Source organism: Scylla paramamosain, chromosome 23, assembly GCF_035594125.1.
Source record: "Scylla paramamosain isolate STU-SP2022 chromosome 23, ASM3559412v1, whole genome shotgun sequence".
NCBI classification, from domain to species: Eukaryota; Metazoa; Arthropoda; class Malacostraca; order Decapoda; family Portunidae; genus Scylla; species Scylla paramamosain.
In genome coordinates this window covers 8270486-8294485 of record NC_087173.1, presented here as the reverse complement: position 1 = coordinate 8294485, position 24000 = coordinate 8270486, and the positions used below count along the sequence as shown (strand labels likewise).

Genomic DNA, 24000 nt, shown 5'->3' with positions numbered 1-24000 from the left:
AGAGAGAGAGAGAGAGAGAGAGAGAGAGATACACAACATAATACTCTAATATAACCATGTCCAATGTCGCTTTACGGACATTCAAACTAAATGAGGAGGAGGAGGGGGAGGATGAAGAGGAGGAGGAGGAGGATGAGGAGGAGGATGAGGAGGAGGAGGGGTCAGTTCCAAGCAAAGCCAAGTCCTAACACAACCAGGTCACCAGTAATTCCATCTAGTGGCGTGTCGGAGGAACATGGAGGAGGAGGAGGAGGAGGAGGAGGAGGAGGAGGAGGAGGAGGAGGAGGAGTGTCGTGTTACTAAATAATATTCAAAGTTGGGGACGGTTTTTAAATCTCTCTCTCTCTCTCTCTCTCTCTCTCTCTCTCTCTCTCTCTCTCTCTCTCTCTCTCTCGTCAACCTGAGAATCATTTTTGAAGATTCCCTCAAGACTAAGGACTGAAAATTTCGTCCACGGCTCCTCTGAAATATTTGCCGACCGTTTGAGAAGACTTTGGTAAATTGGTATCAATGGACTCTCTATCAGGATAATGTGAGAGGGGAGGAGAGGAGAGGGAGGGAGAGGGGGAGCGAGAGGGGGGTAGGGAGAGGTACAGGTGGGACACATTCATAAAAGGCAAAGGAGAAAAGGTGGGAGGGAGGGGAGAAATCATACATAAGAGGGAGGAAGAGAAGGTGAGGAAGAGAAGAGATGGGAGGAAGGGAGGTGATGGGGAAGTAAGTGGGGAAACATTGTAGAAGGGGAGGGCGAAGATGGAAGGAGGGAAGGGGGAGGGAGATGGAGAAGGTATAGGGAACGAGAAAAAGAATGTGAAAGGGAGAGGGAGAGAATTATAGCTAGGAAGGAAAAAGGGAGAAAAAGGAGAGAGGGAAGGGAGACATTCATAGCAACGAGAGGGAGGTAAGGGAGGAATGAAGGATATGGCAGGGAGAGATAGAGGGAAAAGGAGAGGGGGATGTAAGAAGGGATCCGGAAGAAGGTTTGGAAGAGATGAAAGAGGTAGTAGGGAGAGATGAAGGAAGGGAGAGGGAAATGAAGGAGGGAAAAATGAGGGAGGTAGATGGAGGAGATTGGGGGAAGAAAATGTAGGAGGGAGGGAGGGAAAAATGAGGAGGATAGATGGCGGAAGGGGGAGGAGGAAGGGAAATGAAGGAGGGAGGGAAGGAAAAATGAAGTAAATGAAGTAATAGATGGAGAGGAAACTAGGCATAAAATAAATAAAATAGCACATGATTGGATACTACTACTACTACTACTACTACTACTACTTCTACTACTACTACTACTACTTACTACTACTACGACTGCATATGCTGATTTTGCTACTATTTTTACTACCACAGCTGCTGCCATTACTACTACTACTACTACTACTATCACCACTATCTAATACTAATAATACCGTGGTTATTTTAAGGCATATCGTATCAGTTAATCTCAAAAACCTTTCCATCAGAGAGAGAGAGAGAGAGAGAGAGAGAGAGAGAGAGAGAGAGAGAGAGAGAGAGAGAGAGAGAGAGTCCATCAGTCAAGGCGCCCCGGCAGTCTGGTGAGGTCAGTTAATAATGGCGCCATAAGTCAGTGCTGAGGGAGAGTATTGAGGTGTGGTCCCTCGTCATGACTCTCACTCTCCCCTTTACTCTCTCCTCTCACTCTTTTCCATGTTTTCCTCTTCCCTTTTTATTTCTCTACCGTGTGAGTCTACGTACTTTTACCTTTCCTTCCTTCGGTTTGGTTTTAGTCATCTTCCTCTTCTTCCCCCTCCTCTTCCTGCTGGCTTTGTTATTTTCAGGGAATGATGGGAATAAGCAATGGGAAATAATGCCACTGCAACAATAACAACAACAACTACTAATAACAAGAGCAACAACTATTATTACTAACAATAACAACAACAATGAAACAACTGCTATTGCTACGACTAACAACAACAACAGCAACAACAAAAACAATAATAATAACAATAATAAACAAACAATAACGTGGATAATCATCGTGTATACTCCTAAAATATAAACATCTACACTTAAAACTCCATATACAACTTTTTTTTTTTTTAATTTTCCTTCACTTTATATTATTTTCCATTCGAGTCTGCAGTCACTCGTCATTTCCATTTATGTTCACTCGCGTAGCCCGCCCGCCGCCCCCCGCCCCCACTCCCCCTCTCTTTCTCTTTCTCTCTGCACGTGTCCCTGGCGCCCCGGAATGTCATACTTGCGGTGTTGCCTTATGGCCACGCCGCCCACTAATAGCACACCTGGCCGCGCTGCATCACGCCGCCACCTGTATAATTCCGTTACTAAATCTTCCCTGATCATGAAAATGCAGGTGATTCGTGGGGCGGACCACCTGCCTCATATTTTGTCTGGTAGGGGACACCGCGCTGCCCTCACTCCACCTGCAGCTCATTTTAAGGTGACCTCCACTTCATTCCACCTCGAGATACTGTTCCACCTTGCTTTTTTTTTTTTTTGCTGTTTATTTTAATGTTTCGCTTTTTCTTTATTATTCTCTGCTTTATTCTACCTACAAATGTTCTACTTATTTTAATAATGTGTTGTTATTCCCTATTTCGTTCCACTTAAAAGGTTATCATTCCACTTTGGGCTTCCACTGTTTACTTGATTTGATGATTCCTCTTTCTGTTCCACTTTGGGGTTGTATCACGTCTCCCTTCACTTCGCTCCACCTGTAAAGTTACCAGTCTAATTTCCAGTATTCTTTTCCACTTCGTTCTATCTAAATATCATCATTCCAGTCAACTTCCAGTACACTGTTCCACATCATTCCACTTGAAAAAATTACTACAACACCTACAGAACACCACTTCATCTTCCACTTCACGTCAACCTCCACTCTACTCCTCCACATCTCTTCACCCAAATTGACCACAAATCTACAAAACACCACTTCATCTTCCACTTCACGTCAACTTCCACTCCACTCTACTCCACATCACTCCGCCTAAACTGACCACACCTCTTAAAGAACAATATTTTACTTTCCACTTCACCACATCATCTGCTCCACTCCACACTCCACTCAGCAGGGAGGGCGGGGAACTGGGTGGGGAAGGGGAAGTGGGCGATTCTCAGTGCCTGGCGCTCGATGGTTCTGATTTATACCTGGCGAGGGAGAACACCTGGCAGGTTCTCAGTCACCTAAAATACGACGTCACAACTTCCTTCATCCCTTCGTTGGTTAGATTTTTTCTGTTTTTGTTTTCATAATCACCTGTGACGTTTTAGACATTGTTTTTTTTTTTTTGCACTAGTCTCGTAAATAAGTTCTATAGCGTAAAAAGAGGTAGAGGAAGAAGGAGAAGAAGAAGAAGAAGAAGAAGAAGAAGAAGAAGAAAAAGAAGAAGAAGAAGAAGAAGAAGAAGAAGAAGAGGGAAAAAGAAGAAAACAGTTGTCTCGCTTTTTTTTTCTGCCCATGCAAACATTCATAAACCGCTCTCAGTGGTGACAGAGGACAACTAAAACATTAAAACGGCTCACGTCACCTGGACTACAACACTGACTTAATAGCAGGTGTGTCCTGATCGACATGTATGTGTATATTTACTTTCTTTAATATTTTAAGGTTTTATTCAAAAAGCTCTATCTGCATTTGTTTTTACTGCTTCGCCTGACTCGTCATGTTTTATTTGTCGCAATGTTGCTTTTATTGTTTTACAACATGATTAGTTTTATTATATGTTATCAGTGCACTAATTTCACGTCTTAGTAGATATTATTTTGTGATTTAAGTTTTATAATTTTATCAACTTACAACACGCAGTGACGAATAAAACATTTATGCAAACACAGATTAACGTAGAAATGTTGGCACTTGGGACACTGAGTTACATTCTGCAACGCTCGGTGAACATTGCCTCTCCCATCGAGGAGCTCCTGTGAGACACGACCCGTATATTTAAATGCTTTATTTTCTCATTGCGACTTTCAAAGGTTTGTCTTTGATTATTTTTCTGTTAATGGTGCAGAATCGATGTTAAATTACCAACAGATCACGAAAACACCCTTGAAAGCCACAGCTTCCACTGCAGCCTGACAAAAGTAGTGGAACCAGCGCGTCCGCACGTTTAGGACAACAGACTCGCACTCGCCACATCCACGCCGCGAGCCGCGCCTTGCAGCGGAGCCAGTCACCTCTAATTCTGGTGCTTCAGAGATGTTGCTTTGCTAAGTTCAGCTTGAAATGAAAGTGTTGTCCGTACTGTAAATAGGAAAAGTTCTTTTATTGTTACTTTTCTTCGCTTTAGTTAAGTGTATTCTTGCTTAACTATACTTCAGCGCTCTTAACATAAACTTATCTTGAAAGTGTTTCACTGTTACTTTACATACGTCCGTTCTGGATTTGTTGCTCTTCTTTCAAGCCTTATTTTACTTGACTTTACTTACTGAAGTGTACGTTAATGCCTATGAGTATAGTTTTAGCTTCCCCTCAAGCATAACAAAATAGTCTGGGACAAGTTTAGAGTACAGTTTCGAAAGACATCAGTGACAGCACAAGTTATTGCGTAGAAGCGAGGCACTTCATTATTTACGTGACGGCCTTTACGAGTTTATTCCGTCCATGAAATATTTTACAGTCCCGAGGAAAGTTTTAAGATTTCTTTCATTGTCAGAGGGCTCGTTAAAAGAGTCATACAGATCTTGCTTGAATGAAGGAGAAGGCAGTACTCGTCGTGTGGATGGTCTGCAGAATGTTGAGTCCATGGTAAGTCTCCCCGGCGTGGCTAACCTTTGGACATTTAGTGTGATGGCTCTAGGGAACACACTCTCAAATGTCTCGTCTTACCCTGACTACTTTCAATAAGGTCTAGTGGAAGTTATCGGGGGTTTTCTTCTCCTTCCCTTCTCCCTCTTCCACCACCACTGCACCACAGCTTTGCTACATGAACATTCTTCCACCACTTACCTCTCTCTTCCCTTCCACCTCTCTCTCTCTCTCTCTCTCTCTCTCTCTCTCTCTCTCTCTCTCTCTCTCTCTCTCTCTCTCTCTCTCTCTTCCTAACACACACACACACACACACACACGCCGCGTAGTGTAGTGGTCAGCACGCTCGGCTCATGTTGGAGAAGGCATGGATTGAGTCACGGGCGCGGCGAGGCACAGGGGCGAACCTCTTAGTGTGTGGACGCTGTTCACCAGAAGTAGGTGAGGGACGTAAGCCGAGGGGTTGTGGCCTCGCTGTGAGTGGTCTCGGTCCTACCCAAAGATCGGTCACTATGGGCTCTGACTTTCGGCAGTGGAACGGTTGGCTGTGTCGCGAAACCAGCAGACGACCGTGGGCATACACACACACACACACACACACACACACACACACACACACACACACACACACACACACACACACACACACATTACTGTATCTCATCCACTTACATGATTACACGCAGATCAAATAAAGCCGAATATAACGAAAGGGATACCCAGGCTTGTCTATTAAATACTACACTAATGGAATGTACAATACCGAATATAAGGAACAAAAACACGAGGTACTCCATTATCACAACTACCACCACTACCACCACCACGACCACCACTACCACCACTACCACCACCACGACCACCACTACCACCACCACCACCACCACGACCACCACCACCACCACTACCACCACCACCACCACCACCGCCGCCGCCGTCGTCGCTACCACCACCACCACCATCGCCCCACAATTCAGCCAAACAACGAACCATAAGTAATTCTTTCAGCTCTTAGAAAATCGAGATGAAAAACCGTCTTTTCTTAAATTTCACTTAAAAAAAAAAAAAAGAGAGAGAGAAGCTGAGGCAAGACACCAAGAAAGGCGCCACGCGATGACAAATTAATCTTAGCAAAATTCCTGAAATGGCCAGAAATGATTCGGGCAGACAGTTTAATAGGGCGACGATAACCGACCAATAACGAAACAAGTGAGGCACGCATTCTTCAACACACTGTTCTTATTGGGGTGGTTCTCATTATGATTGTTTTCAAGGGCAAAGAATATTGGCAGTGTTCTTATTGGGGCCTTTCCGCTCAGACGGTACATAGGCCTTGTTAAACTATCACTTGAATCACAGAAGCAGCCTAAACACCGAAACATTTGGAAATCAGGATCTAAGTTTACCCACCACCACAACAACAACGGCAACGACAACAACAACAACGATACAACAACAACAACAACAACAACAACAACCATGCGACCACAACAATAACATCATCAACAGCAACAACAACAACAACAACACGAGCACAATAACAACGACAGCAACTACAACAACAATCTAGGCATTACCAAACAAGCCGGAAAAACACGCATACTTTTGCAGGAAACACAAATAACAAAATCTACTAACATTCCAACCAAATCTACCAAAATCACAAGCCCCATGTACCCAAACTCACCACCACCACCACCATCACCCTATCACCTCCTATCACACTCTTCTTTCTTTCCCTACCTCTCTTCCTCTTCCCTCTTATATTCCCTTCACATTCTATCAATAACTGACCTCTCTTCAACCACCACCACCACCACCACCAGGACAAACAGCCAGACAAACCCTAATATCGACCAAGGGCTACGGCTTGTGTGAACTTCGGCGGACGTCCCCCAAGAGCCCATCAGGGAGCGAGGCTGAAGGGCACTGAGGGAGGCCAAGGTTCTCCTGAAGGGGACGGCGAAGAAGGTGCAGAGGGGGACGAGCCAGTCAGGTCCGCATTAATTTGGGGACTATTGAGGTTGTCTGACGTGCTTCCCATTAATGGCTGTGTGTGTGTGTGTGTGTGTGTGTGTGTGTGTGTGTGTGTGTGTGTGTGTGTGTGTGTGTGTGTGTGTGTGTGTGTGTGTGTGTGTGTGTGTGTGTGTGTGTGTGTGTGTGTGGTTACGTTGTTGTCTGTCTCTTCCTTCCTCTCTATCTATATCATAATTTCTAACTCTCTCTCTCTCTACTTACACTGTTCCTTTTAGACAAGTTTTTCCTTTAATTTATCTTTTCCTTTTCCTTCCCTTCCATGTGCATTTGCTTCGCTTTACTCCTGCTTATTTAACATTTTCCTTAACGCCTTTTCCTTCCTTATTTTAGAATTAGCTTCATTTCCATTAATTTCGCTTTTTTTTTTATCTTGTCGTTTCCTCCCTTCTTCCTTACCTTATTTTATTTTTCTTTACGTTACAGCATACCGTACCTCCTCTTTCACTCCTCTCCTCCCTTTTTCTGTCGTAAAAATCCCTCTTTCTCTTTTCCTTCCATCAATCCCTTAATTTTTTTTCGTTGGTGAGTGTATTACATCCTCTTCCTCCTCCTTCCTTTCCTTTCCTTCCCTCGTAATGCGTAATTTCCCTTTCCTCCTCTCCCTCTTTCTTCCTTCCTCAGACATATATTCCTCCGCCTATATTCCTTTCTCTCTCTCTCTCTCTCTCTCTCTCTCTCTCTCTCTCTCTCTCTCTCTCTAACTTCTTCGCATTTTTCCATTTTCCTAGACTTCACTTTCCTCTAGTCTCCCACAATAAGACTTCTTTCTTGTCTTTTTTTTTCCTTTAGCTGTTCCCTCTTTCTTGTCGTACTCCCTTTCCACCTCTTTCCTTCACTTGTTCCTTTTACGTTTTCCCTCTCACTTTTACTTTTCTAACTACGAATTTCACCCTTGTATCTATTTTTCTTTTTTTCCTTTCTAAGTCTTCTTTTTTTTTTCACTCTCTTTCCCTTTTCTTCAAGCTCCATTTTTCACCTCCCTCACCTCTTTTACATCACCTCCACTTCACTTCTACTCTTCCATATTCTTCCCTCTCCATCATTCCATATCTATTTCAGCATCCACATCCTTTTCATAAATCTCCCGTTCGCTTCCACCATCAGAAACATTTCACCTTTAATTTCCCTTTTTCCATAAGCATCTTCCCTTATTTTCGACATAAATATCTTCCTCTAGCGTCTACTTCTCTCTCTCTCTCTCTCTCTCTCTCTCTCTCTCTCTCTCTCTCTCTCTCTCTCTCTCTCTCTCTCTCTCTCGCTGGGGGCAACTGAAGGCTGTCTGACGCTCCCTCGCCCTTCACGGTTTCCTACAATGCCTGTCTCTGTGGGGGCCGGAGTTTCTCATGGCGAAGTCTCTTTCATGGTGTTCCTGCCGCCAACTTCTTCCACTTTTCTGCAGCTTTTGCCCAAACACGAATAGATGGAGGTGGTTAGTGTAGGTGGGTGAGTGGTCAGGGTGGAGATGTTGTAGAGTAAAATTGTGATGGTGGTGGTGTAAAGGGTCACAAGAATTCGTTTTATTCTACTTCTACTACTACTGCTACTGCTACTACTATTACTACAACTACTATTACTACTACTACTACTACTACTACTACTACTACTACTGCTACTGCTACTACTATTACTACAACTACTATTACTACTACTACTACTACTACTACTACTACTACTACTACTACTACTACTACTACTACAGTATTACAACTAACACAGCTCCTGATCCTCCCTCCAGGTCCATCCCCCCTACCACGCCATCAGGAGAGGCTCGCCACTGCCTTCCCTAATCCCGGGTATTCATGGCGCCGCCACAGGTAGTAAATGCTAGCCATAAAAAAAAAAAAAGAAAAAGAGCAATATGAAAAGATCATTTGTTCATTTGGCTGTATTACATTTCCCACACGATTGACGTTGACATTTACATAAAGGCTACGCGATGCTTTTAATTATTTTGCGCTACAACGAGTCCACTGATTGGAACGTGACGGGCTGATTCTTCCTTAATTGTTTTCATGTTATGTTGCAAGTCCCGTTGATTAAAATTTGAGCTCATGCCTTTATTGTTTGTTGGGGTGTAAGTGATGACGTGTGGCGAGGCCTGCCTGCCGTGTTGTCACCTTTAGAGTGTATAAATAGATAACTCCGTGTGGCGCTCCTAAAGCGGGCGTCGGATGGCAGTCCTGGGGCGCGGGGGCGGCGCCGCCACGCCGCGGGGGGAAATCACCCTAAAACACTCATGACGCGGTGAGAGAGAGAGAGAGAGAGAGAGAGAGAGAGAGAGAGAGAGAGAGAGAGAGAGAGAGAGAGAGAGAGAGAGAGAGAGAGAGAGAGAGAGAGAGAGAGATACGGGCGATCGGACGGACAGACGTAGGCTATGGACGAACACACAAAACAGACAGCCAACACTAGGCCACCTACCGAGGAGTGGTGCGATGCGCTCCTGGTCCGCACGTTCCCGAAGCCCATGTGGTTGCAGGTGCAGCGGCAGGTCCTGAGGTGTTCCTCCAGGTCCGGCGGGAGAGAGGGCAGCAGGGGGTCGAGAGGCCCCAGGCCGGTCTCCGCGGTGCCGCTGCACAAGGTCACCGATACGCTCTGGGATGACCCCGCCCCGCGCCCGCGCCCGTCGCTCCAGGGGGTCACGGCGCGTCCGTAGGCCGACCTAGAGGGCGTGGCGCCGCACACTTCCACGTTGTAACGGGAGGTGTGCGGGGCGGGGCGGTCCTGGTCACAATAAGACGCGCCTCCGCAGGCAAGCGACTGGCACGGCTGGTTATGCTGCTGCTGCTCCTGCTGCTCTCCCTTCATGCAGAAGCTGCGGCTGCGGCGCATCCCGGCGGCAGCCACCGCTACCCGGACACCGCCGGCCGCCGCCGCCGCCAGCCTGGCCGCCGCACGCGTGCCGATCCCGCCATCACACGCCTTCCCCAGCTCAACGTGATCTGAAGTTCGTGCACAAAAAAAAAAAAAACACGCATAAACATAAAAGAACGTACAGGTCGCAGCGCAGCGTGACAAACAGCAGGGGGAAGCGAGGCGCGGGACGCGGGGTGTGAAACGCGTCAGGGAATGTCTTGGTCGCCGCGCGGGGCCTCCTGACCCACTGACCTGAAACACCTTAAAGCTACAGACCTGCTGGGCCTCCTCACGCCGCCAAGGGACGCCTCCCCCGACAATAAACAAGCCCTTAGTTCCTCATCTGCATATCTGATTCCCGTGGGAAACACGGTGAAATCAACAGTAAACTCTGGTGTTTACGAGACGCTTGCCACGCCCCGCACGGCTGAGGCAGGAGCGGGGAGGCTCGTTGAGGGAGGCGCTGCGCAACACATTCCCTAACAAGAGTGAGGCACAGAGCGTCTGGTGAGGTGAGCACTGGAGGTGAGAAATAGACTCGTTTCAGAGAATGGTGTTGAGCACGCTGCGGAAAATGTTTTGACAAGCGACTTGTAGACAGGTTGAGAGGAGGGAGGGAGGTAGCGAGGGATGAAGAAGAGGGGTAGAAAGGAGAAAGATGGAAGAGAAGAGAGAGACGAGGATGAACAGGGGAAGGAACAAAGATGGAAAGAGAGAACAGATACAAATGATAACAAGCCAGACAGGTGAGTGTGAGGACAGGCAGTACAGGTGTGGGGACGAGGCGAGGGGCGGCAGGTGAGGGCAAGGGCGTCCGGACCACCCGCCCAGTGTCGGCTAATGTTAGCATCTGCATTATACTGTTTACAAATACCGGTTGCTGCTCCACCGGGCGGGCGGGGGACGGGGCACGCACGCTCTGTAAATATTTTGGGGTAAGTGTGAAGCGTCAGGTCTTATCTTTCGGACAGAGCTGCGTCTTGAGCCTTGCGCCCCTCAAGATTGTTTTATCACTGACGCCCTTGACTCGAGAGGACCAGAGTTGCGCCTCCACCAAGGGGCCCCTGATAACACTGGCACTGCTTTAAGATGCATATTTGTGGACACAAGTTGAGTAACACTCTCTTTCACTACCGCTGTGTGTCATGTCTTCCCCGCAGTCTTAAATCTCTTCATCTGCTGACAGTATCCTTGCAGAACCTGACAACTGATGGATTCCAAGCCGATCAAAGGACTTCACACTCAGGAACATGCTAATGACAGTGGCGGCGAGCGTGGCGCGTTGGCGGACTCATGACCGTCACTTTACCCAGCCACTGCGGAAGTAAATTGCCGCACCTGATTAGAGGCCATTTCTATTCAGCTTTTATTTGAAGAAAAAGAGTTACGCTTCCACTTAGAGATCCGGGCAACGCGGGGCTCATTTCAAGCGAAGGGCAGAACACGCCGCAGGAGTAAATTGGTCAACCAGATTGCAGCACCCTTCTATTATTTAAAAAAAAATGTCTTTGAAAAAATAATTAGCAGGTGAGCTTCCATCAATGCACCACTGATAACACTCACACTGCATAAAGGGAGGAGCGTCAGAACACATCTAGGTACGCCGATTAAACCCTTTTCTAATTAACATTTTTCTGGGGGATAGGTATTTCATTCAGCATCTAATATACATACGTATATATATATATATATATATATATATATATATATATATATATATATATATATATATATATATATATATATATATATATATATATATATATATATTCTTTTGTAGTGAAGAAAAAAAAAAAAAAAATGGAATGAGAGACTGGAAAAGCATAACACGTCAAAATTGCACTCAATTAGAAGAGACCAGGCACTGCAAGACAGGAAAGACTGGCAGGACTGACAAAGAATCATCTGTAACAGGGAGCTGAAATAGGAAGTAACGACATTCTTTTACTTTCCATCTTTCTCTCCTAGAATCCCTCTTTCCTCCCTCTTCCACCGTCACGTCTTTTTTGGCAATCCTAATAAATTTTGCTACAAGAATTTATAATGTTGTTACTGAGCATGGAGATGTATGTATACTGCGCGCGCGCGCGCCCACACACACACACACACACACACACACACACACACACACACACACACACACACACACACACACACACACACACACACACACACACACACACACACACACACACACACACACACACACACACACACACACAGGCGTGGCTCCCGTCTTTACTCCATTTACACTAACAAGCTGCCAAAGTTTTCACACGGTTCTTTTTGCTGAACATGCACACTTTTTTCCTCTCCCATCGTGGAAATATTCCGCTGTAGTTTTGATGGAAGCGTTTGAAGCGTTAAGGAAACTGAGTGTTCATATTTCAAGTTTTCTCTTTTAAGTGAAGGTTACGGACACACACACACACACACACACACACACACACACACACACACACACACACACATATATATATATATATATATATATATATATATATATATATATATATATATATATATATATATATATATATATATATATATATATATATATATATATGAAGGAAAAATAGATAGGTGAATAGAAAGACATAATAATAAAGGTTAGCGATACAAATAGATTGGTAGAAATGGAGCTGAAATTACAGACATTAATATACACAGAAAGACTGACATATAGATGGACAAAGTACTGAAGTTACTGATGAAATATTAGATGGAAAATGATGGAAAGGCAGATTGGAGAGAGAGAAAGAGAGGGGGAAAAAAAGTGGAGACTTTTGACAGAAAGAAAGAAACGGAAAGGTACATACTGTACATGAATATGGTGAAGGGAAATGACAAGAGATGGAGAGCAGGCCGTAAGTACGTAGGTAAATAGGTGGAAAATAATGTATCATGATCCACCCCCCCACCTCTCTCTCTCTCTCTCTCTCTCTCTCTCTCTCTCTCTCTCTCTCTCTCTCTCTCTCTCTCTCTCTCTCTCTCTCTCTCTCTCTCTCTCTCATGACTTATGGTGACCGCCCGGGGAAGGGACGGCACCTGATTTATGAAGCAGGGGAACAAGGACGCCAGAACAACAACAATAACAAACGCTCCAGCTGCTCATCTGTTCTCTATTACTCCTCGACCAACTCCCCTCCTCCCGCACTGTTTCATGCTCTCCCCTTCTTCATTCTACCTTTCTGTCCGTGGCTGCTGTTTCTAAGCCTTTCGCTGCCTTATCTCGTTTGGATTTTCAATATCTTTAGTGAGAGTTTAACACTTCAACAAAAATCTTACAGTCAGTGAGAAAACACATCCATGGAAACTCGGCTGATTATCTCCGTGGCCTTGAAAAAAAAGTCCTAATGAGAGAACAAAGGGTTTAAAGATGTGGACTCGTATCTTACGCGCGTTCCTAATAATTCCTCAAGATGGCGGCCATGGTAAAGTGTTACAGGGCAGCAGGCAATCGCCTCACAAGAGGACTGCTGGAAAACTACTGAGAGGAATAATATGGATTTATGCCGGTGCTCAGTGGATGGGTGGGATGAGACACCTCGATGTTCCGGAGTCAGGGCTTGCTGTTTTCACACCAGCCGTCACCTCGCGCCGCGGCTGTCCAGACCCAGGCCCGCCAGCAGCAGGGTGCCAAGGGTTTTTTTCATCGACCACAACAGACCTCGGGGGTGGCCGAACAACCCAAGGATTTATGTGAAGTGGAAACATCATGGTGAGCCCCAAACAACACTGCGCCGCCGTTCAGCCACGTCCGGTACCAGTTGCCACTCAGTCACAGAAAAACAGCCGCCCCTAAGAAGCAAACAGACGCTACACCTGTGAGCCTTTCACCAACTGGAGAGTAAGAAAAATAAACAAAAGGTGAACAGATTCCTAACCCAGCACCGTCCTTGGATAGAATACAGGATAAGAGAAAGAATACACAGACGGCATAGGGGCGGAGAACACCACCCATCACTTCCGGAAGAAATGAGACATTCTCCACCTTACCCTCAGTCCTTTACCTTCCCTCAGCCCTTCACCTTCCCTTAGCCCTTCACCAGACGCTCCCCTCCACCCTCGCCCTCACAAGACCACACGCCGTCTTCCTCCATCAAGTCTGTTGCCATCTCACGCGTCACACAGAAGGAAAGCTGAAGAAAAAACTTGTACGGTGATCATAACAAGTCATTTAAAAAAAAAAAAAGGTGAAAGAAGGTGATGAGAGGAGAGCGAGAAACAAAAAATAAGATACGACATTGAGCGGAGGAAGACAAAAAATCAAGGGAGCGTGTAATCGAATCATTAGAAGAACGTGATGATCTCTCTCTCTCTCTCTCTCTCTCTCTCTCTCTCTCTCTCTCTCTCTCTCTCTCTCTCTCTGATTCAGCCTCAGATGTCAGGTAAGAAGAGTCCTTTTTAGTCTTCCTAACTTCTTCCTGTGATCAATGAGACGATTTTCCTCCTCCTCCTCCTCCTCCTCCTCCTCCTCCTCCTCCTCCTCCTCTTCTTCTTCTTCTTCTTCTTCTTCTTCTTCTTCTTCTTCTTCTTCTTCTTCTTCTTCTTCTTCTTCTTCTTCTTCTTCCTCCTCCTCCTCCATCACTACCACTACCACCACCATAATCCCCTTTTTTCTTCCTCTCCATCTTCGTCATCCTGCCTCTGTTATACAATCGCCATTATCTTCTCATTCTCGTCTCCCACCTTCGTGTTATTCACCATCACTAATATTCTTCTCTTCTCCTTTCTTTTTCGGTTTAACTTCTTATCATACTTTTCCTTTTCTTTATATTCTTATTCTTAATCTCCACCACTTCTATTATGACCACTTCTTTCCTATTTAACTTTCTTCTTCTTTCGTTTTTCTTATTATCAACTCTTCCTTTCCTCTTCATTTTACTTCTTCAGTCCTTTTTTTTCTATCATGAGTTCTTCTTTTGTTGTTCCATTTTTTTTTCTTTTTCCTGATCCCTCCAGATTTAGTTCTTTCTTTCTACTCCCCCTTTTTATTTATATGTTTTCCTCTTTATCTGCACTAACACTTCTTCCCCTTCATCTTTCTCCTTTTTCTTTATCGAGTTCTTGTTTTTTCTTCTCTTTCCTTTTGTTCTTCCTTACTCCTTCTCCTCCTCCTCCAGCTCTCCTTCCTACACCTCCTACTTCCTACTCCTCTTCTTTCTTCTTTACCTAAATCTTGTTCTTGTCTTGCTTTCCTTCTTCCTCCCCATCCCCCTTCCTCCTCCAACCAACATGGCGGCCGCGTGCCCCAACATCACCATTACGACAAGAAATAAAACTAGTCCGGATCTTATTACCGATTCGAGGCCGCGGAACCCTTTGAATTATGCATTTGAACCCTCACCTGTGTCACCTGTCCAGCCTAGCGCACTCACCTGCCCCCCGCCTCCCCCCACTTCACCTGCGACCGCAAAGCAAATGTCCTGGGTATGAGATGTGTCACGAAGGAGGAGGAGGAGGAGGAGGAGGAGGAGGAGGAGGAGGAGGAGGAGGAGGAGGAGGAGGAGGAGGAGGTGGAAGAAGAAGAAGAAGAAGAAGAAGAAGAAGAAGAAGAAGAAGAAGAAGAAGAAGAAGAAGAAGAAGAAGAAGAAGAAGAAGAAGAAGAAGAAGAAGAAGAAGAAGAAGAAGAAGAAGAAGAAGAAGAAGAACAACAACAACAACAACAACAACAACAACAACAACAACAACAACAGCAACAACAACGACGACAACAACAACAACAAAAGGAAGAGGAGTAAGAGAAGGAGCAGAAGTAGGAGGAAGAGGAGAAGGAGGAGGAGAACAAGAAAGAGGAAATTCAGGGAAAAGGAGAAAAGAAGAAGCCGAAAGAGAAGAGGAAGAACAATAAAAGATATAAAAAATTGATGGTGGTAAACAGATCTGATGATAACAGGAGAGGGGGAGGAAGAGAGAGGAGAGCAGGGGGAGGGGGGAAGGAGAGAAGGAGAACATGAAAGGCTCTTTTAAGTGCAAATATGAGAAATAGGAAAGGAGGCAAGGAATGTAAAGGAAGAACGAAAGAGAATGGTAAACAATTGGAAAATAGAAACAAAGAAAACAAAAGACGAAAAAGATTACGTAACAACACTAAAAGATCGACAAAACACAAGACTGGGACACGAGAACAGAGAATCACAAGTAACAAAACAAGACGAAAGGAAAGACACTTTAAGTCTCCAAATCTTTTACTGCTAATTTCTTTGAGGAGGAGGAGGAGGAGGAGGAGGAGGAGGAGGAGGAGGAGGAGGAGGGAGAGAAATTCCTCTTCCCCTGTTGGTCGAAACAAAGATTTCTTCCCTCCAAGGACAGAAGGTATTAGTTCCCGCCAAAAGGTTCGACGCTAATTGAAGCTTTTACGATAACTTCTCTAGGTTTTCTCTTCTGTTCTTTTTATTTTATCCCTTCTTCTCATTTTTTGTGCAGGGTTTGGTGAGTAATTCCTTTTACGTCGAGGTTTTCAGAGGCAGAACCTGACGCCACAAGGAACCAGGAACACTGATCTGACGGAGGATAGAACACAAGCTCCAAATTTTCAAACGTTATATCGACTATTTCTAACAGGCACTGGAAGACGTCATAGTTTTCAAGGATGTTTTCGTGATTCCTGGGTTAATTTAGCAAGGACTCACGGATTCGAATCCTGGCCATGGTCCGAGGTTAGGAAGGGCATCCACTCGGAGTAACGGTTCCCAAATGCCAGATCCAAAGTCCTTCGTTAGTCCTCCGTCCCGGCTCTGATAAACTAGGGAAACCAGACGTAAAAGCCGAAAAAAAAAATATATATATATGAGAAGGACTTGCTGATAGGAAATATGAGAAAGGTACACTAGAGGAGAAACCAAATGCAAATAGTGGTAGATGAATGAAACGCACTCAGTAATCAGGTTGTTAGTGCTGAGTCATTAGGAGGCTTTAAAAAAAGATTAGACAGATTTATGGATGAGGAAGACAGGTGGAAATATGTAGGTATGTTTCTCACAGGGACTGCCACGTGTAGGCTTATTAGTTTCTTGAAGCTTCCATTTTTTTTTTATGTTGTTATGTTCTTCAAAGGCAGAAACTGGAAAAAAGTATATAATGAAAAGAGGAACACCAGATGGAGGTTGATGATTGATTTGTATGGTGGACAAGACTGAATGAAGCTAAACGCAATTAAGGAATATAAAGAGTGGCTTTGACTTTTACGCCACTATAAGGAAGTCTGATGGCGGTGCGTCTAAAGTCCTTGTAATAATAATATATAAAAAAAAAGTGAAACGAAGTGAGAAAAATAAAAAAAAGGGGAAAAGAAAAAGAAAAGACTCCACAAATTAATTCAGTGCGCTCCAGGTAACATTTATTCAATTTATTCTTAAAGGCAGAGATGAGATAAAGAAACAACTACAAGAAAATACTTACTCTGTCAAGCAACTCAAGGAGGAAAAGAGAAAAAGAGAAATTCAAATAACCTCAAAATAAGGTGAAAAGTCCAATACAATACAAGTGTCCTTCTTTTTCTTTCCTTTCCTCCTTCACCATTTCCTTTTGCCTCTGTCCCGTTCTTCTCCCTCTTTCTTTCTCAACCTCCTCAATCTCCTCCTCCTCCTCCTCCTCCTCTTCTTCTCTTCCTCCTCCTCTTCCTCTTCCTCGTTCGTGCTTGCGTCCAATTTCTCGTCCTCGGCCTCCAAATAGAATGTTACACCTTCAATTTCTGAAGCGATAGAAGCACCTCCAACGAAATGGAGCGAGGCGAGGAGGAGGAGGAGGAGGAGGAGGAGGAGGAGGAGGAGGAGGAGGAGAAGGAGGAGGAGGAGGAGGAGGAGGAGGAGGAGGAGGAGGAGGAGGAGGAGAAGGAGGAGGAGGAGGAGGAGGAGGAAGCGGACGTAAAGGAAAAGTTTAAAAGATCTGTTGCGACTGCTACTACTACTTCTACTACTACTACTACTACTGCTGCTGCTGCTACTACTACTATTACTGCTGCTGCTGCTGTTATTACTACTACTACTAAAAAAAAAAGCACAGAAAAAAATAAATAACGTTAATTGAGTGGAAAGCAAGTTGCTACTATCCGGAACAGTTGTCAACGAAGGAATTGACTCATTGGCAACACTGCTCTCTCTCTCTCTCTCTCTCTCTCTCTCTCTCTCTCTCTCTCTCTTAGTGTTGATCACAAATTTATCGTTGTTCATTGTTGCAATATAATGACTGTGCTACACGCCTCTCTTCACTTAATATCTGTGTCTCACTCACTCATTGATCTATTTCGCTTTTAATATAGACTCATTTTCTTACGGATTTCATTTGATTTTTTCTTAATGTTTAAATTATTCCAACTTTTTCATTACTTATCTAAATAAAATAAGCAATCCTTATTTTTTTGTTATTTTTTCAACACAGTTTCACTTTCCGGAAGATTTAAAATTCCTTTACAATTCTTCAAAGTATTTCCTTAATCTCTGTTGTTAAAGGTCTACAAGAAAATGGTTGTATTTCTTGCTACGATCTACATGATGCTGATGCAGTGTTCCTTATACACATAATATATATTACTGAGGTCTGACATAAATCCTCACGTCACTTCAGCACGCCAGAGGTAAAAGCGTGAAAAAGATAAAAGGGAAAGAAAATAACGTGTGAGAAATATAATGAATAATATGGGAAAAACATCAGGAAATGAACTGAACTAATATTTTGTTGTGTGTGGAAAAATATTACTCCTTCACTGTTTTTCTTACTTGCCTCGAGGAATATTCGACAAACATTCAATGAGACAAGAAATAATTTTTAAACGTATAGAGGTTTACATCACCACCACCACCACCACCACCACCACCACCACCCACCACCACCACCAACCACAGCCACACCATCCCCACAGCCGATGAAATAATAAAAAAAAGAAGGAGAGAAAGAACGAAAGAAAGAGAATGAATAAAGAAGAAGAAGAAGAAGAAGAAGAAGAAGAAGAAGAAGAAGAAGAAGAAGAAGAAGAAGAAGAAGAAGAAGAAGAAGAAGAAGAAGAAGATGATGATGATGATGATGATGATGAAGAAAGAAGAAACAGTAAAAGAAAAAGATATTGACGATGAGGTGGACGAGGAGGAGGAGGAGGAGGAGGAGGAAGTGGAGGAAGAGGTTGATGATGAAGAGAAAAGAGGAAAAATTGGAAAAGCCGTAGCGAAGGCAATTCCTGGAAACTACATCGGATTGGATTACAAAAGGAGAAAGATGGTGATCATACACTCTGAGGACTTGCCAAGCTCCCTTCCCTTCGCGCCACGGAGAAAGGGGAGAGAGAGAAATACAACTAAGAGAAAGGCGGATAAAACAAGGAAAAGTCACCGTAATAAAGAAGGTGGACGTAACAGGGTGGGCAGGTGAGGAAAGGTGAGGTGAGGTAGAGGGTGATAAGACAAGATAACGTGTGGAGGTGCGTAGGACAAGATAAGATAACATAAGACAGCGAGAAAGGCGGATGAAAGAAGGGAAAATAATCGTAATAAACAAGGTAGACAAAGCAAATATAATGAAGGAGGGATTAGGTTAAGTTAGGTTACGCTAGGTTTGTGAGTGAGACTGTGACAGGAATGCAAATATGAAGACCTGAGAAAAGATGGAAAGACTGGATTAAAGAAGATTAAAGAAGACATGACAAACGAAGGAATAAGCGAAAAAAATGATAAGACAAACGCCAGAAAAAGGCTCATTACGAACAATGCCACCGAACTGAGGCTGAGAAGAAGAAAGGTCAGGTGAGGTGAAGTAGGGTATAGTGAACAGGTAAGGGAAACACAGATGACCAGGTAGGTGAAAGTAGCAAGTAAGGTGATGTTGGTAAGATAAGAGGTTGGCAGGACACGGTAAGGTGATGCAGTAAGATAAAATAAAAAGTGGTAAATAAAAACAAGACTAAATAATTGAAGATGAAACTAGGAAGGGAAAATGTAGAATCAAGAAAGACAAAGTTAGGCAAGGCAAGGTGAGGCAAGGTGAGGTGAGGCAAGGTGAAGCAAGGTGAGGGAGGGTGAGGCAAGGTGAGGCAAGGTGAGGGAAGGCAAGACAAGGTGAGGCAAAGCAAGGCAAGGCAAGGCAAGGCAAGGTAAGGTAAGGCAAGGCAAGGTAAGGCAAGGTGAGGGAGGGTGAGGCAAGGTGAGGGAAGGTGAGGCAAGGTGAGGCAAGGCAAGACAAGGTGAGGCAAGGTGAGCTAACGTAGATCAGGTGGCACTGTTTCCAGGTCGTAGTTTCAAGATTACGTTTTGGTGAAGTTGGGAAAGTTAGCTGACGAATGTGACAAGTTGCTTTGGTCCTGTGTGTGTGTGTGTGTGTGTGTGTGTGAAAGAGAGACGGGGGACGAATGGACAGACAGAAAGACAGACGCATAGATACAGACAGACAGACAGACAAGCGAATCAACGTACAGACAAGATGCGGAGAGAAGCAAAGAAACATATATACGATGATACAAAAGGAAACACAGAATAAAAAGAGAAGGGGGAAAAAGAGAACACATGGGATATACAAAAGGAGGAGGAGGAGGAGGAGGAGGAGGAGGAGGAGGAGGAGGAGGAGGAGGAGGAGGAAGAAAGATGAATGGAATAGACACAAAAAATATAAGATAGGACTGAATGAGGGAAGAAAAGGAATAGAAGGAAATGCAAGAAATGATTCTGAAAAAGGATGAAAAAACTACAGAAAATAGCAAACACACACATACACACGAAAAAAAAACAGCAAAAGAGAAAATAGAGGAAGAAAAACGTAAATGAATACACGAGAGAGAGAGAGAGAGAGAGAGAGAGAGAGAGAGAGAGAGAGAGAGAGAGAGAGAGAGAGAGAGAGAGAGAGAGAGACGCAAACACGCACTCATGGGCCGGAAGAAAATGGGATATGACCTGAAAACATCAAAGAGGGAAACTAAAAAAAAAAAAAAAAAAAAAAAAGGAAGAAAAAGACTAATGACCAAGGAAAATAAGGCGAGGTGGCGGCAAAGAGAACCAGGTGAGTAATTTGGTGCAGGAGGGATTGGTGAGTCTCCAGGCCACGACCGGAAGCCAGACAGGTGAGGGGGAAAAATGAGGAAGTGGAGGCCGAAAAGGAAAAAAGAGTGAGGACTGGAAGAAGCCACTCGGGGACTTGATAAAAGGAAGGAAAACATACCACTGGGAATTAAATGTGGGACTGGAATGACTGGCCTGCTGCTGTTGCTGCTTCTGCCACCACCAAGACCACCGCCACAACTACCACCACCACCACCACCACCAGTGCTGCTGCTACAACTACTACTGCTTCTACTGCTACTTCTACTACTATTGCTGCTGCTGATACTACTACTGCCACCACCATCACGACTAGCACACGCACGATCCCTCTATGAGCTGATCATAAAAAAAAAAAAAATCTTACCCACTCATTCACACACACACACACACACACACACACACACACACACACACACACACACACACACACACACACACACACACACACACACACACACACACTAAGAATTTATGATTTCTCAAGGTTCAGGGGATCATATTAAAAGCAATAAAGATAATACTGCTCCCAATATTTCCTCTACTAATCATGGTGGTGGTGGTGGTGGTGGTGGTGGTGGTACATTATAATCAGCATCTCAGCACCTCTTCCTAATCCTACTGAGTTAATACAGAAAGATATTCGTGTCTCACTCTGGGAATAACATTGTAGACGAGTTGGTTACCTGTCCTTCTTTCCCAGTTCTCTGTTTCCTTCTCCCCTTTCTGATTGTCTCCTCCTCCTCTTATGCTTCTTTCCTCTCCCCTTCAGTTCCTTCCTTTCTCTTTCCCTCCTCCTTCTCCTTCTGCTATCTCTTTTCCTCTGTTTCTTTCCTATGCCTATATCTCCTGCTCCTCCACTTTCTTTTCTCTCCTCATCTTCTTTCTCTTCAGTTCCTCTCCTTTGTCTGCCTTCGTCTCCGCTCTCTCTCTCTCTCTCTCTCTCTCTCTCTCTCTCTCTCTCTCTCTCTCTCTCTCTCTCTCTCTCTCTCTCTCTCTCTCTCTCTCTCTCTCAAAAGGTCCGCTAAGAAAGGATGGCACAAATGTTGACCTTCCTTAACGTCCCATGCAAGAAAGGTCACAGGAAAGGTCATTTCTATAAGTCACGAAGCTTCGTTGTTACGGCCACGAAAGGTATTACTCATACACACACACACACACACACACACACACACACACACACACACACACACACACACACACACACACACACACACACACGGGCGATGATACGTGAAGAAAAGGTCACACATAGAGAGAAAAATAAGAATGAATAAATGATAAATGGTCAGAGTAATGAATAATAAAATAAAAAAAAAAAAAAAAAAGAAAAGCAAGTGACTCACGGGGGAAAAAAAATGTGTAATCAATAAACCTAATAAGAAAATGAAATTAATGAATCTAAAAAGACACATAAAATGGAACCAAAAAAAAAAAAAAAAAAAAAATGCGAATGAATAAATGATAAATGCTCAAAGTAATGAATAACAAAAGAAAAATTAAAACTAAATATAAAAGAAAGCGACTCAAATAATAATAAGAAAAAAAAAACAACTTAATAACTAAATGAAAAATAAATATATTCAAATTAAAAAATGATTATGATGGATGAGAAAACGTGAGATAAGATTCATGGACATAAATAACAAGCCGTAATAAACATCATGCAAAGGAAAGCCTGATGAATGGGATGAATGAGAAGGAAGCGTGGTGGACTTAATGAAGGAAGACAGGTGATAAAGACAATGTGACACTGAGCCCTTGAAGACAGTGCTAAACTAGTCTTACAGGTCTAATGATATCTAACTACCGGATCACCTCCCTCACCTCTCTCTCTCTCTCTCTCTCTCTCTCTCTCTCTCTCTCTCTCTCTCTCTCTCTCTCTCTCGTAATTCCTATAATGACCCAAGAACCTTAACTATGCCTCTGTTTCAAACTTTTTCGTGGCTTAAATTCCTCTTATCCTCTCACCATTGCTCTCTCTCTCTCTCTCTCTCTCTCTCTCTCTCTCTCTCTCTCTCTCTCTCTCTCTCTCTCTCTCTCTCTCTCATTCCGTGACCCTAATCTCCCTTGCTTTATTCACCTCATCTCTCTCTCTCTCTCTCTCTCTCTCTCTCTCTCTCTCTCTCTCTCTCTCTCTCTCTCTCACACAATTAATGCACCAGAAAAACCCAAATGTACCCAATTCACCATCAATAATCCCACTCTATTAAAAAGTCACTGCATTGTAATGGGAAGGAAAAGATAATAATAATAATAATAATAATATATAATAAGTTCACGTGGTCGAAAAAAGAAGAAAAGGAGGAGGAGGAGAAAAAGAAGAAGGAAGAGGAGGAAGGAGAATAAAAAGATTCATTGTAAAGTTTGTACAGAGATGATGAGATGGAGAAGAAAAAATAAATGAAGAGAGAGAGAGAGAGAGAGAGAGAGAGAGAGAGAGAGAGAGAGAGAGAGAGAGAGAGAGAGAGAGAGAGAGAGAGAGAGAGGAAAAAGGAAGATAAAAGACTTGCTTCTTATCTCTTTCTCTTTCTCCTAGTCCTTTGATCCGAGGGAAGGGCGGTCATTGCCTCTGAGAAGAAGAAAATGAAGAATATAAAGGGGATTGTGTCTAGATCTACGAGTTTATTGTTAGGCCTTGTACAATGGGGAGTTTTGAGGCGCCTCAGCTCAGTGTTTGTTTAGTCAGGCGTGTCACGAGCGAGACGACTGTCGTGGTGGTGGTGGTGGTGGTGGTTCTTTTTTATTATTATTATTACTATTGTTGCTATTCTCAGAGATGTTGCAGTTTTTATTTTCTTTTTCTTCTTCTTCTTTTTTCTTTTTCTCCTACTTGTTCTTATTATTGTTATTATTATTCTTGTATTGTAGTAGTTATCAGCTGAATAATCATAAAAAAAAGGATGTTGCGAAAAATAAAACATTAAAATCTAAGGGGACACACGCACACGCACACACACACACACACACACACACACACACACACACACACACACACACAAGAAGTCAGACAAAAACAACAACTCAATATATCTCATAAAAGAAAGAAAAAATAAATAAATGAATAAAAATACACAGCAAAAATAAGTGCAGGTCACCGGAACCAAGCAAACAACAACACAAAACAATATCAAAGTACATCCAAACGCTACAATTACAACAAACCAATCACTGTAATAAAACCAACCAGTAAATTAAAAAAAAAGAAGAAAAAAAGATTAACAATAAAAGTTCCTCCCAGACAATTAATTTCCTGCATTCAATTAATTACTTTAATGAAACGAGTGAAGGTAGAGAATTACTACACGAACCACGCCACCCATTTTCTGTGCGTTTTCTTTGACGGCGAGTCTGGCACAA

General features: G+C 43.6%; 1 protein-coding gene across 4 annotated transcripts in view; it reads right to left on the bottom strand.

The window, feature by feature from the left end:
* LOC135112098 (dipeptidase 1-like) overlaps positions 1-24000 on the bottom strand; it is a 155628-nt gene that overhangs the window by 56089 nt on the left and 75539 nt on the right. For all 4 annotated transcript variants that reach the window (XM_064026062.1, XM_064026063.1, XM_064026060.1 and 1 more), the window contains one exon: positions 9185-9705. In XM_064026062.1, the coding sequence (XP_063882132.1) occupies positions 9185-9595 (411 nt within the window). In that variant the 5' untranslated portion in view covers positions 9596-9705. The remainder of the gene's footprint in view (positions 1-9184; positions 9706-24000) is intronic.